General features: G+C 48.3%; 2 protein-coding genes across 2 annotated transcripts; one reads left to right on the top strand and one right to left on the bottom strand.

The window, feature by feature from the left end:
• Positions 1 to 254: 254 nt before the first annotated feature.
• LOC120688378 lies at positions 255 to 6502 on the top strand. Its single transcript, XM_039970680.1, has 5 exons — positions 255 to 705; positions 3345 to 4933; positions 5027 to 5106; positions 5218 to 5356; positions 5847 to 6502. The coding sequence occupies exons 2-5, from the start codon at positions 3526 to 3528 to the stop codon at positions 6308 to 6310; spliced, it is 2091 nt and encodes a 696-aa protein (XP_039826614.1). The 5' UTR covers positions 255 to 705; positions 3345 to 3525; the 3' UTR covers positions 6311 to 6502.
• A 2460-nt stretch (positions 6503 to 8962) lies between these two features.
• LOC120690206 (phosphoenolpyruvate carboxykinase (ATP)-like) lies at positions 8963 to 14426 on the bottom strand. The gene is made up of 11 exons (XM_039972777.1): positions 14273 to 14426; positions 13839 to 14116; positions 11997 to 12199; positions 11739 to 11892; positions 11432 to 11617; positions 10764 to 11062; positions 10409 to 10582; positions 10251 to 10316; positions 9804 to 10152; positions 9522 to 9690; positions 8963 to 9400 (listed from the first exon to the last, which is right to left on the bottom strand). Exons 2-11 carry the CDS (start codon positions 14075 to 14077, stop codon positions 9257 to 9259), a joined length of 1983 nt encoding a protein of 660 aa, XP_039828711.1. The 5' UTR covers positions 14078 to 14116; positions 14273 to 14426; the 3' UTR covers positions 8963 to 9256.
• Between the last annotated feature and the right edge of the window lie 182 nt (positions 14427 to 14608).

The raw sequence follows: 14608 nt of genomic DNA, 5'->3' as shown, positions 1-14608 counted from the left end.
ATCCCCTTCTTTCAGATAATTCAGTTCCCATCCTTAAAGAAAATTCTCCGGAAATGTGGGGTGTCAAGGGATGGATTGCACGACGAAGAGGCCATCCGTTTCCTTTCCGTCTCCCTGCAGCCGAGCCCCACGCGGCCCACGTCAGCGTCATGCCCCGTCTCACCAGGACTCGTTTATCCACTTGGGCAGCCGCGGCCGCGCCACTTGACCAGAGACGGTTACGCCTACACGTACCCGGTAACCTCCCGCGTCTCCCTCCGCGCCTCCTTGGCATCGCCGCCCTCCGCCCCCGCACGGCCGCACGCGCGCGCGCGGCTCTCCGCCGTCCGTTCCGTGCTCCGGAGATCCGGCCTCATCCGCCCCGCCCTCGTCGTCTCCTCCCCCACTCCCGTCTCGTCCGCTTTCTTTAATCAATCCCCCGCGCCGCCCAACCCCAAGCAACCCCACCACTAATCCGTTCCTTTTTCCTTTCCTGACCGTGGCGACGATGGACGGTGGCGGCGACCTCACCGCGCCGGGTGGCTGCGCCGGCGGTTCATGCGCTGCCGTGCGGGTTTCGCGGTCGCTTGTGGAATCGATTTGATCGCGCGGACCTGGTCGCTGGCTCCCTTCTTGGTGTTCTTGGCGCTGGCCGGGCTCGGGGGCGATCGGGGCGCTTTGGGTTCCTGCTTCTCGAGGCACCCGACGATCTTCTCCGGGAAAAAGGTGAGGATAGTTCGTTTCTCCTTGCTCCTTTTGGTTTTCAACAGGTGCTGATTGCGTTTCCTGATTTCGGCTCACAATTAAAGTCCGTTGCTTTCTCGCTTTAAACGTGATATCTTGGTTCCATGCATCATGCATGATATTCTCTTTTGTATGGTCCATCTTTTGACTGCCGTGAACATACGCGAACCAACAGAACAGTTGAGTATTTGATCGATTCTGTGCTTCTTGATAAGAACTCTGAAGCGGAAACAGGAGGGAGAATCTTGTGCTGTTTTGTGGTGCACCAGAGTAACGTACCTGTTGAACAAGTTTCAAATTCACCGTCACAGAATCATGCAACTGCTGCAACTTGATGGACTAGTCAGTAGTCACTAGTACATGAAAGTAACCGGGTGCTCTAGCCTAAGAGGGGGAGGGGGTGAATTAGGCACTAATAAAAACTTTGACCTATGGCTCCAACTAGTTTGCACAAAACTTAAACTAAAACAAGCTATCTAGATGTGCAACTAAGTTGTTCTAGTGTGAAACCCCTATCCCAAAAGAATTATGCACCCTATAGTCTTTCCTAACAAGAAACTACTCATTGAAAGTAAAGGCACAAAGGTTGCAAGTAATAAATGCGGAAGCTTAAAGAGCGGGATATGAGATAGCAAACTCTTGACGCGGGTGTTTATTCCGTGGTTCGGTTAGCCACAAAGGCACATCTACATCCACGTTGTTGTAGCACTCACTAAGAGTATTGCTACTCGGCCACCAAGTCTCTTCCGTGAACACAATAACGGTCACCTTGGCCCCGGGTTCCACTAAGAAGCTTCTCCACAAAGGATGGGGGTCTCCACGTCCCCCGCACAAAGATGTCGTTGCCGGTCCACACCAAGTCGGAGGGTCGATGACGTTGCCGGCGAGCTTCACGCTCCAAGGTGCCGGCGCACCACACTCTTGTTTTGGTTCGCTAATGAACCACAGCACAAAGGCTCTAAGCCTTGCAATCTCACTCACTAAGTGCTAATCCTTTACACAACACTCTCAAAGTGTGCTAAGGGCTAAGGATGTGATCTTGATGCTTTTGTATGGCTTGGAGATGTTCTTGGGTGTGTGTGGGATGTCCAGCAACTCCAGCAATCTTCAAATGGCCGGTGTGAGGCATATATATAGGCCACCAAGTCTTGTAGCCGTTGCTCCAACGGTCAGCTGAAAATCTGCGTATCACCGGAAGAACCGATGCCTCTGGCAGGGGTAGCGTCGGTTCTTCCGGTCACTCATAAACCGAAGTAGCCGTTGAAGTCCTGACAGCTGATGCATTGACCACCGGTTGAACCGATGCTTTGTTCTGATGCATCACCGGTTCATCCGGTGCTTAAGAATCTTCTCCTGACAGCTGACGTCATTACATCGATGGTATGCACCGATGCTTCACCGGTTCAACCGGTGCTGAAGAATCTTCTCCTGGGGTCTTGACATCGTCTTTGGAACATAGGACGCCCAATGCACCGATGCCCCCTTTTTGACCCGTCGGTTCAACCGGTGCTTAGGCTGACTTGGCTTTGATTCCCTTCTGCACCAAACTTCATAGCGCCGGTTCTTCCGACAAGCGTCGGATGCACCGATGCTTAGGCATCGGTTCTTCCGGTGCTCCTGATCCGAAGAGCTTTTTCTGGGTTATGTTGTCATTCGATCACCAAAATCACTCGAAATGGTCATCTTTCTTTTTGTCATCACTTGAACCTAAAAACCTGAGAATGATCATCTTAACAATCATATTAGTCCAAGTGTTATGTTGTCATTCGATCACCAAAATCACTCGAAATGGCATAAATGGTGCCATGTTCGTTACAGTACACATTCGGTAGCAGTGACTTTCAGAAAAAGTAACAGAAAGGGTGCAACTTCAGTATGTAGTAAGGATGTTTCCTCTGCATCTTTCCTAGAAAAGCCGCCCAAAAAACATAAATGGCCTTTGATGTAGACACCATCCCATTCAAATATAATCGTGATTGTTAAACTGAAGACTCTTGAACATAAACTCTGCATCTCCATCCCCTTTCCTAAAACTAGCTATTGAAAATGATGACTTTGTAATTTTAGTATTTAGCGGTAAAAGGAAGATGTGAGACGCTGCTTTGTTTTGGCTCCTAGGGGCTCTGACATTACAAAAAGGGTATTGACATAGGATCTTCATCTTTAAGGTGTGAGCTACATGGTAGTAGTGTTAGATTAGTTCTCCAAAATGAACGCTAATTCGACAATAATTTGCCACAGTAGCCACAATGCGTGTTTTCTTTTTTTAAAAAAAAAACATTATAGTCGTGATGTAGATTAACTCCACAGTCTAACCTCTCTGTAGTTCTAGAACTAAGGTAGTTTATGCTTTAATAAAGAGTCTAGGTGCATCTGAGCTCCCCACCTGATAAAAATATTGTTTATTTTCTGCTCTTCGTTTCCCAAATAGACTTTATGCGTACCATTTTGACATGCTGCCTGAGGAACTGAAATACCATTTCATTGCTACTAATATATTTGAACAAAGTTGTTGATTTATAGCTGTTGAATTGTTTCCCTTTACTCTGTAAGGCTTTTATGCTACTTGGCACTTGCTCAAATATCAGATCGATACCATTTAATTTTAGATCTTTTTACAGTGCCCTGCTCCTGGTACCATTGAGACAAGTCTGCGGGTAGACCTGTGTCTTAACAACCTCTGAACACAGGGAATGCCCTGATGTGTAACTAAGATCCTAGTTTGGTGATTTTGGAGTTGTATTCTTCTGGAAGTTCTTGAAAGGAGATGTTAAGAAAATACACATAATTCTGTGACGGTGGATGTCGGTCATGGAAGAGACAGTGATCAGAATAGCTAGTGAGTTAAAACCAGGCAATGGGCAGGACTCTTTGATTGAACTGCCTAGAGCTATGGAGACTTTAGTGGTGCATGATGATGAAGTAGAAAAATTAATTGGACTTGAAGAGGACACAGAATTAACACCTTGTGAAGGAATGGAGTTTGAGTCTGAAGATGCAGCAAGGGATTTCTACAGCACATATGCAAGAAATGCTGGTTTTCGGATCCGGATAAGCCGGTATACTCGCTCGAGGCGTGATAATTCAATCATATCTCGTCGTATTGTGTGTTCAAAAGAGGGATTTCATGAAACTCGTGCTTGTGATGGCCTCCAGTCCGACCAAAAACAGCATGAAAGGGCAGGTACTAGAGTTGGTTGCAAGGCCATGATAATGATTAAAAATTTTGAACCTGGCAAATGGATAGTTACCAAATTCGTAAAGAACCACAATCATGGACCAGTTCCACCAAGAAAACTTGATTCTAGGCCAGTAAACCAGGACTGCAATCCAATGGAGAAGCCACATACTATTGAGGTGGATCCTGTTGAGGAACCATTTGAGGGTATGGAATTTGAATCGGAAGAAGCTGCAAAATTATTCTATGTAAACTATGCTAGGCTAAATGGTTTCCGTGCACGTATTAGCAGATACTGCCGTTCAAGGCGTGATAATTCAATCATTTCTCGCCAGATTGTGTGTTCCAAGGAAGGCTTCCGTGAAATTCGGACCAAGAAAGTGATGACAGATGAAGGGAAAACAAAGCGCCCAAGAATGATAACTAGAGTTGGTTGCAAAGCTATGATTGTAGTGAAAAAGATGAAGTCTGGAAAATGGATGGTTTCTAAATTTGAGAAGGAGCATAACCATTCGCTATCATATTCTAAAATGATCCCTATTACCTCAAATATTACTTCTGGAGAAGTTGCTCATTTCGATGCAAAGAGTGCAGATCATAATGATGTAAAAAATGAAGGGCACTGTGAAGGAACCCAATGTAATCCTGCAGATTCTCTCACTGTCCTTTATAACAATTTATGTCAGGAGGCTATAAAATTTGCAAAAGAAGGGTCAGTCACAGAAGAAATTTACCATGTGGCCGTTTCTGCCTTGAAGGAGGCTGCAGAAAAGGTTGCTGAAGTCAAAAGGAGTCGTCCAACGTCACATCGTGGTTTTATTAGCGAAAGCAAACATGATGTTTTACACGCTAAAACTATGAGCACCTTGCAATGTTCAAATGAGGTTGAACTGAAAACAACATCACCTGGGTCTGTGACACTTCAAGAGTCTGCCTCCAATCGTTTGCTGGTACCAACCAACATTTTGACTGATTCAATGTTATATAACCGCGGCAACAATGTTCCTCCATCAAGTGATTTCTCCACAAATGGTAAATATGCTATGGTAATGATCAATTAATTCCAATGCCTTTACACAACTATTGTTTTCTTTATGACTGTTGCCTATTCCATTCTGCCAACAGGAAGGCAAGGTAGGCATACGACAGAAGGTTCTCTTATGCATTTTGATAACATAAAGGGGACCTCTTCACAAAAATCTCAGGTAGCTTTGCTACTTGCTCACCTGACTCGGTGATTTTTTTTAATGCATCTAGCAGTTTCGGGTAATTACATTTTGGATCAGAAAATTCTTATTTTTCAGTTCTAACCGCAGAACACTAGATCTAATCATGCCATCCATGGAAAGGATGAAGGTATCCGTGGATCTTCTGAAGAAACCATGGTTGCTATTCCTGCGATACCTCTTGCGCTGTGCATGCCTATGATGCAGAACTTGCCTAGATCTTCTTCAGGTAGCTTTAATAAACTAAAGCTTCCCAATAACACCATGTCAAATAGCTCAATTCCTTATGCGTTGCTGTATATCTTCTATATGATTTGTCTTTGCTTCCATGGTGGTCTGACTTGAATAGTTTGTTATATATATATCAATGATTATCTTCAGCATATTTGTGACCAAAAGATATCTGTTTATGTTGTCCCCTTATCCCACCAAACGCCTCCAAAATCTTTAGTCCCATGCAGATCAATATGTTCAGCAGTTTTTGTAGTATAGCCCTTTATTTCAGCTGTGTGTTGACATTTCCCAGTGTACACATCTTCATTTTAGAGCATTGTTACTATGTGGACCGCAATATTTTTCTTAGATCCTGGCAGTTTATTTTTTTTTCTTTGGAAACATAGGATTACAATATATAGAAGATGGTCAATAATCAGCACATTGATTGAAGTTTACCTGCCATGAGTACTGTTCTGATACCTATTCATTTTTGTGTACGACAGAGGGGCCATACAGATTGTTGACTGCACCTATTGAAGCAGTTCCGATTTCATACCGTCCTGCAGAACCCATCAGGCAACCACAAAAAGGAGTTTGTGCTTTAGGACCATTTGCAGGTGTTCTCACTGAACTGAACAAGCGAGGAATGGGTCCGAACTCTCTGGTTCATGCAACAGCTCTTGCTTGTGGTGCTCGTGTTGCTCCGCTTGAGGAGGCAGCTTCGCTTATCAGTGTCGTTGAATCCAAGATCAGATCTGGAGAGGCCATAATAGCAAAGCTGCCTTCAAGCAACATGACATTTCCAGTTCCTCCAGCTATCGCCATGTCATCTTCCAGTGAAGATGAGGAGAATGGCCACAGTGAGCCCCTAATGGTGGATATCAATCGCAACTGCCATGATCAGAGCTCTGACGAAATGAAGCTCCAGAGCGGGCCATCAGAGTTGGAAACTGAAGCTGACAACTGATCTGCGCGGCCTGAAGATGTAAATCATGATCATATGGATTGCTAACAACTATTTAGTGAAGGACTGGAGCTGTTCTAAAGACCAAGCCCTTCCTGTAATGTGGTGGATTGATTCTATGATTTAAAAATTTTGTAACAATGAGTTAGGATCCTTGTCACTTAATTCTGTTGCCCTATGTTGCACTTATGCTAAGCAAGTCTGGTGGAATGCGGCCTCGGCAATGGATTGCAATTGCTCCTTCATTCTGAGCCAGCAGACGATGCGAGAATGGTGAACCCATTGCCGGCAGCTGCAAGCCAAGGAACGACTGAAGGGTTTTGACACTCTTTCCATTCTGATTGTTTGGCTTCTGTGGAAGGAGCGGAAGGCCCGCTTATTCGACAGGCGGCTTTCGACCACTGACCAGCTCTTGGAGACGATCAAAATGGAGGTCATGCTTTGGGTGGAAGCTGGAGCTAAGAGGCTTGGTTGCCTGAAGCGTGAGTAGTAGGATTTTCTTGCGCTGTTAGCTATGTTACACGGATACGGGTATCGGATACGCGGATACGCACTTTCTCAAAAAACACCGATACGGGGATGCATCTAGAATAATTAATAATTATATATAAATATCACATAATTAAATATTTATCCTTATCTAATCTCGAGGCTTAGAGAGAAACTGGTAAATAATAGTTAATCAGACGCATTGAAACCACACACCTCGTCACCGTTCCAATTCCAACCTTATCCTTCTATTCCAAGTTCAATCCTTATCCGTTCCTCCCCTCCGCCAGCCAGCTCGCTGCCCAGCTCTCGTCGCCGCCTTCAGCTTGCGCGTCACGCCCCGCCCACGTGCCGCACCACACCTCTGGCCCACACGCCGCGCCCCGCCTCCACCACAGCCCAGCTCTCCGTTCGCACCTCGTCACCGTCGTGGCCGCCCAGCTGAGCCAGCTCGTGCGCCGCCGTCACGCTTCCGCTCACTCCCTTCCTCCCCGCCATCTGCTCGAGCGGGAGATGGCGAAATCGAGGGGTCCAGCAGCAAAATTGAGCAGGCAACGGCATGCGCAGGCCCTGCCGGCCGCTGGCCCTCGTCTCGCCGCGGATCCAGAGGGGCGGCGCGAGAGGAAGGGCGTGAGACCTCTGCCTCCGGTGCGGCCCCTCCTCCCCGTCCCCTCCGCAACAGCACCTCTGCCTCCGGTGAGGCCGCCGCTCCTCCTCTGCCTCCTGTCCGCATCAGCCGCCGCCGTCGCTCCTCCTCTGCCTCCCCTTAGCACTCCTCTGCCACGTATCGAATACACGTATCCATACTAGTACATATCCAAAATTTTAGGATACGGCCTGGAACGTATTCAAGACGTATCTATGGCGTATCCATATCCGATACGTACCGGATACAGATACGCCACCCTCTTGGCATATCCGTGCAACAGAGGCTGTTAGGCCGGAGTTTTTCTTTCTCGGCTCTTTTGTCCGTTTAAGCTTGCTGGGTGGAATTCCACCCATCGTTGAGCTTGTATGTGACTTTTTCTCGTAGCTCTCCTGCGTATTCGAGAAAAGAAAAGAAACAGTTACATTAACTGAAATCAATACCTCCAATGGAGAATTTGTAAAGATGACCAACCATACTGTGAAGATTTCTTTATGTAACGGAAAATGGTTAGTGTTTATAATCCATTTCACCATTAGCTGCTGTGCTAAACATGATAATATATAACCTTCACCTTCAATCATATTAGCGTAAGAATAAACAATAAAGCTACTAGTGTTTATCATATTAGCGTTCAGTATTCCGACAGATCACCTTCAATCCTCTGTCAGCATAAATATTTAATACACGAAAAAAAGAGTCAAAAATAGATGGGATATCGTACACGTACGCGCTGCTATCTTGAAGGCATGAAAACAAAAAGGTTTCTGATATTGTCAGAGTCAACCCCGCGCCGTCACCAGTTAAATTAAACAGACATTATCGCTGACCTTGAGCTCTTATAGACGAAGAGCCGGCTAGGTACGCTCGGACCTGGGTCCATGGCATCACGTTGAAAAGGAAAGCTTAATGGTTTCGTTTCATCAAAAAAAAAAGTCAAAGGTTTATCGTACCAAAGTGGTACTGGTGTACGGGGGATGCCGTTCCTGCTGTTTAGTCGACGTCTGACCATCACTTCTTGCCAAATTTTAATTGCTTCACGGTTCATCTGATCTTCAGTAGATTTACGCACCGTCATGTCTCAGTTTTTCTCTCAGTCTACCTGGTCAATGTCGCATGATGGGTTTTAGCATGGCTGTATGGGCGTCTGCACTTCCATGTCTATCAAATAGAATTGATAACTTACAAAAATTTTGAATAAAAAATGACAGTTTAATTTCAATGTAATTTGATTAGACTTGTTGGCTCCAAATTTATTCATGAACTTCTAATAATACTTCGGACACATGCATAGAGCAATAAATGTAGTTGAAAAAATAACCAATTACACAGTTTTACAGTAAATGATGAAATGAATCTTTTAAGTCTAATTAGTCCATGATTGAATATTAATTGCCAAATAACAACGAAAGTGCTATAGTAACAAAATCCAAACAATTTAGCGAACTAAACATGGCCTAAGTTTTTCAAGAAAAAAAGTCAAATTGCTCGTCTTTGTAGGAGTACTGAGTACATATTGATAGACCAGTGCTCGAAATCAAGATACTTCATATTCAAATTCTGAAACCAGAGAGTACACGGGCAAGATGCAAGCACGCACAGACTTACACCAGGACCAGGCAGAACAAACCTTACAGGTAACAAAGCCACACGCATGCCCACATGATACCTTACAGGGCTACTAGTCTACTGTGTTGGCACATCAATCCAACACTTTCTTTCGTCATCATCATCGCAACACACGCACGCACCCAACACCGTTTTATTCTGATCCCACTCCATCGCCTCGCCGTTCCGGATCCACTGCTTGAAAATCAGAAGCTGGGGCCTGCGGCGAGGATCTCGTCGGTCAGGCTGCTGTCGTCCCCGATCTTGTAGCTGGCGAACACCTCGAAGTTCTTCTTGAAGAGGCCGGCGAGCCTCAGGAGCGTCTCCTTGTACGCGGCCTTGTCCGTCCACTGCACACAGCATTCGTCGTCAAGTTCAAATAAAATTGGTCAGTGTTCTGTCCTGAACAGGTCGTGCAGTTTAAACTGACTAATGAGGAGAACTGGTTAGTGGCAGAGCGAGAGCGCTTACGGTGCTGATCGGGTCGAGGATTTCCGACGGCACGCCGTCGATCGCGGTGGGGATCTCCAGCCCAAAGACCTCCGTCTTCTTGTAGTTGGCGGTGAGGAGCTCGCCGGAGTGGATGGCGTCGATGATCTTCCGGGTGTAGGGCAGCCTGATCCTCTTGCCCACACCGTACCTGCCAAACCACCGCCACCAAGGAAGGTATGGTCACATAACGAACACGAGCTTTGCAATTGCAGAAAGCCAAAAACCATGACGTCCTCAACGCAGATCAGATAAGGATCGCACCTGCCGCCGGACCAGCCGGTGTTGACAAGCCACCCGGTGGCGCCATACTTCTGCATCTTCTCGGCGAGCATGGCGGCGTACTTGGTCGGGTGGAGCATGATGAACGCCGCGCCGAAGCAGGCCGAGAACGTGGCCTGCGGCTCTTTGATGCCGTCCTCCGTGCCGGCGACCAGGGCGGTGTAGCCGCTGATGAAGTGGTACATGGTCTGCGCCAGGTTCAGCTTGCTGACCGGCGGGAGCACCCCGAACGCGTCGCACGCCAGGAGGATGACGTTCTTGGGGTGCGGCCCGACGCACGGGATCTTGGCGTTGGGGATGTACTCGATCGGGTAGGCAGCCCGGGTGTTCTCTGCAGTAAAACCAGCACCGTGAGAAGTGAGATCACAGAGTTTTCTCCCTATGATGTTTGCGACTGGAAAGACGTAGTCTGTGTTCTGGGATATTTACCGGTGACAGACTTGTCGGTGTAGTCGACTTCACGAGTATGCTCATCGAAGACGACGTTCTCCAGCACTGCAAAACATTCAGATACCCAATTCAGCGAAAAGACAGAGCAATCTGAAACGCCAACCAAAGAAAGAAATCGGGAATTCAGGGATAAGCACCAGTTCCAAACTTGATTGCGTTCCAAATATCAGGCTCTTTCTCCTGGGACAGGTCTATGCACTTGGCGTAGCAACCGCCCTCGATGTTGGAGACGCCATTGTCGCTCCAGCAGTGCTCATCGTCACCGATCAGAAGCCTGTTGTGATCCGTCGACAGCGTCGTCTTCCCGGTACCTGTCGTGAAAAAACAAATAAAAAAAAAACTCCCCAAATCAGCAAGCATGGCGAAGACGTTCAGAAAGAACACGTACAGCGTATCGGTCAGTGACGCTGACGGCGCAGGATAAGCTAAGCGAACGTCAGATGCGGTATCGGGCAGGTGACGGCGCCACAATCCTGTTGGGGTCTTCGTTACCTGAGAGCCCAAAGAAGAGGGCGACGTCACCGTCCTTTCCCATGTTGCAGCCGGAGTGCAGCGAGAGGATGCCGCGCTTGGGCATGAGGTAGTGCATGACGCCGAAGAGCCCCTTCTTCATCTCCCCGGCGTACTGCGTGCCCAGGATCACCATCTCCCTCCTAGCGAGGTTGATGTCTACGCTCGTCGACGACGTCATGTAGTGCGTGTAACGGTTACAGGGGAACTGCCCGGCGTTGTAGATGGTGAAGTCCGGCGTGCCGAAGCTCTCCATCTCCTCGTCCGTGGGCCGGATGCACCTGCCACCCATCCCCATTCCCCAGTTACTTGCTTACTTCTTCTACAGCTCGAGGCGAGCACACTACTAGTAGCTAGCTCTGGTATGATCGTTCCCGACTTGTATGTCTTGGAAGGCAGCAGGATCACAAGATATATATATATATATATATATATATATATATATATATATATATATATATATATATATATATATATAAACATGATGATATATATAGTCATAGATCATATAGCATGTATGTATATGTAGCAATTTCACGGCCATCGTCAAGATGAACTTATCTGGGAGTCGGAGTCAGGAGCAACGACCCAGGATGTAACACACTGCAATATAGAAGCAGACAGTATTGACTGGTAGTGTGTTGGCTTACATGTTGTGCATGAAGAGGGAGTGGTACGCCCTGGCGGAGATGATGCGGACCTTGATGCGGTTCTCGGGGTCCCAGTTGAGGAACTGGTCGTTCACGAACACCTTGTCCAGGGAGTTGAGGTAGTCCACGGCCCGCTCCCGGTTGGTCAGGAACGTGTGCTCGTCCATCTCGATGTTGGGCGAGCCCCTGCAGTTTGTTGGTGGTCAGACAGAGCAAACAGAGCCACGGAACGGCCGGCCTCGGCGCCGGCGGGCAGCAGAACAGACGGTGATTGGCATGGTGACCGGCACGGGGCGGCGATACTCACTTGCCCCACCAGAGCTCCTGCGCGGCGGCCTCGTCCTTGACGACGCGCTTGTCCCTGGGCGAGCGGCCGGTCTTGGCGCCGGACAGCGTGGCCAGCGCGCCGGTGGACGTGATGAACGAGCCCTTCTCGTACTTGATCGCCTGCTCGTACAGCTCTGTTTTTTTTTTTTTACACCCACGGGAGGCAAGCATCGATCCATTAGTGTGTGTCCGAACTCTGAAGTGAAGCTGCGAGAGCAGAGGATCGAAGAGTGCGTACCGGCTGGGGAGAGGTTGTAGAGGACATGGGTGAACTTGAGGGAGCTGTCGCTGACGGCGATGGTGGGGGCGGCGGGGTGGTGGTGCTGGTGGTGCTTCTGCGGCGTCTGCGGCGCGCCCTTGGCGGCGGCCTCGCCCTTCCTGGCCGGGTCGCCCTTGACGACTTTGGGCCCGGTTTCACGTGTCAGGGACGCCAACGACGCGCTGCATGCCGTTCAGTCAAAAGGATTGTTAGCTGCTACTAGTACTAGATCATCTCATACACTTCTTACTGCTAACTTCCTCCGAATAAAAAAAATCTTAATGCTTACTTCCTGCTAGCACAGCATGTTACTTACGCTCATACTCAACGCAAATTCATGCGCGAAACGGGAGGAGATCAGGAAACCGCGAGACGAACAAGGCCGTAAGTTGAACACAACGTAACTAAATATTACTCGCTTCGCTCCGTTCCAAATTATAAGTCATTCCAAGAATTTTGGAGAGTCAAAATTTTTCAAATTTGACCAAATTTATATAACAAGATAATTAAATTTATGATACAAAGTAAATATCATTAGATTTTTTGTTAGCTATATTTTCATAGTGTACCTATTTGATGTTATAAATTTTTATATTTCTTTCTATAATTTTGGTCAAATTTTGTGATGGTTTGACTCTCTAAAATTTTTAAAATAATTTATAATTTGGAACGGAGGGAGTACTAGCTAGTAGGCTCCAAAATAGCAACCCTGTAGTTTTCTGATCAGATGAAACGCAGAGCAAGACCATACTATGTGTTCTTGGGATGAAGGGGCAGCAAAGTTGCGCGGCCGACGGCGACAGCAACTTCACGTCAGCCCGTCAGGTAAAGGTTCCTCGTTCCTGGCACCGGCAAGTTGCTCGCGTGTCCGTTACGTGCGAACCACCCACATGACCACACCGGCCGATCCTCTCCTATCTCCTCTCCATCTTTTCTTCTCCTTTTTTTCTTAAAGAAATAAAAAAAAGAGCGTGCTGGCTACTCTAGTACCAGGATTGAGTTGAACGATTCATGTGTGCTGCAGCCTTCAGGGAACGGAAACACGGGACTTATTCTTCGACGCGATAAGAACAAGTTCGACGGGACCAAGTGAACGCCCGACGGGTGCCATGCACGGGAGGTTGCGTGATGCCGTGAGCGCGGTCCACGGGGTGCCCGTGGCGCGAGAGCTCCTTTTTTTGTTGTCTGAAAAAGGATGGGTGGATGGTAAGACCTGGTACTGGTAGGCAGTAGTACTGCAGCTGCTGTCGGTCGTGCACGGGTAGGCAGTAGTACTGCAGCTCCTGTCGGTCGTACTCGTGCCGAGCAGGCACGACACGGTAAACGTCACCGTAATCTTTTACTTCTACTTTAATTTAATTGGGCCGTGTTTATTTACTTACTTTATTAAGGGAGTAAAATATCTTTGGGTAAACATGATTAACTAATCTTTCAGAGAAAATCTAGTACTAGGACTAGGACTAGTATGTTGTTACTGGGTCCCACGCGGTAGGGTCTCTATATTTCCTAGGAGCATGGCTCAATTCGGACTGAGCAGGGAAGGGGCCCGGCCGCTGATGTCCACGTGTTCCGTTTCTTGTTCTTGTTCCGGAGTCCAACAGCTCCCCCGAACGTCAATTGTTTGGATTTTTCTTCCAAAAGGGAAAAGGGAATTCATCTTTGATCGCTTTCTCATGTTCTTTGGGCTGGCCATTGTCGTTAAGCTATTTTCGACCCACGAACACGAATCAATCGTTCGAGCAATCTACGTGTAGCAGCAAAACAAAAACAAAACGATCCAGGAAAAATAGGGGGATTGGCGGGGGTGGGGGGCGTGAGCACCTGATGGACTGCAGCTGCTGGCGGTGGCGCTCCTCCTCGGAGAGCGCGGCAGCGAAGGGCGAGGCGGCGCCGTCCTTGATGGGCGTGGTGGGCGCCGACCACTTCCGCTGCAGCGAGTGCAGCTCGTCGATGGTCTGCGCGCGCACCGGCGCCGCGCTGTCGTCGTGGCACACGCCGTTCACGTGCTGCTTCGTCCTCCCGTGCGTCTCGATCCGCGCGAGCCCGTTCGGCGCCGCCATCTCCGCCGCGGCCGGGGGGATCGTTAACTCGAGAGCAGCCTGCGAGCAGCAGCAAGGGAGAAACACAACGGCGAGCGCGTTATTAGCAGCCTACGAGCCTAGGAGCGCCACGATCGCGGCCGCCATTGACGCTTCGGGAGCATCAGGGCGTCGCTGCGAGATTGGATTGGACGAGGAGGAAGGACGGGCACGTACGGGAGGGAGCAACGACGACGACGTGCGCCGAGGAAGCGGTGTGGAGTTGGAATCGAATCGAATCGAAACGAAACGAGTGAAGCGGTGTGGGGCGGGATGGGAGGAGCCCGGCTGGGCTTTTAAAGGGGGCGCCCGGGAGTTAACCGTGGTTACGATCTCTACCTGACCAGTGCGGTGCCGGGTTGGGTTTGGATTTGTTTTTCTTTTTTTTTTCTTGGGACTCTGGAGCTTGTTTCTTTGATTTTTGGCCCCTCTGTTTCTCGGTCTCTACTACTGTATGCAGGATGTTTCAGTTTTGCTGTCAGCGTCGGTAACTTGATAGTTGATACTAGATCA

This window comes from Panicum virgatum, chromosome 9N, assembly GCF_016808335.1.
Source record: "Panicum virgatum strain AP13 chromosome 9N, P.virgatum_v5, whole genome shotgun sequence".
NCBI classification, from domain to species: Eukaryota; Viridiplantae; Streptophyta; class Magnoliopsida; order Poales; family Poaceae; genus Panicum; species Panicum virgatum.
This window is presented reverse-complemented; position numbering and strand designations above follow the sequence as displayed.

Excerpts from the sequence above, each read along its gene's own strand:
- LOC120688378 (XM_039970680.1), top strand. The coding sequence starts at position 3,526 with ATGTCGGTCATGGAAGAGACAGTGATCAGAATAGCTAGTGAGTTAAAA. Across the intron at positions 5,107-5,217 it reads CCTCTTCACAAAAATCTCAG|AACACTAGATCTAATCATGC; the intron begins GTAGCTTTGCTA and ends TTCTAACCGCAG. Across the intron at positions 5,357-5,846 it reads CTTGCCTAGATCTTCTTCAG|AGGGGCCATACAGATTGTTG; the intron begins GTAGCTTTAATA and ends TGTGTACGACAG.
- LOC120690206 (XM_039972777.1), bottom strand. The coding sequence starts at position 14,077 with ATGGCGGCGCCGAACGGGCTCGCGCGGATCGAGACGCACGGGAGGACG. Across the intron at positions 11,063-11,431 it reads TCCCTCTTCATGCACAACAT|GTGCATCCGGCCCACGGACG; the intron begins GTAAGCCAACAC and ends GATGGGTGGCAG. Across the intron at positions 10,153-10,250 it reads CACCGACAAGTCTGTCACCG|AGAACACCCGGGCTGCCTAC; the intron begins GTAAATATCCCA and ends GTTTTACTGCAG.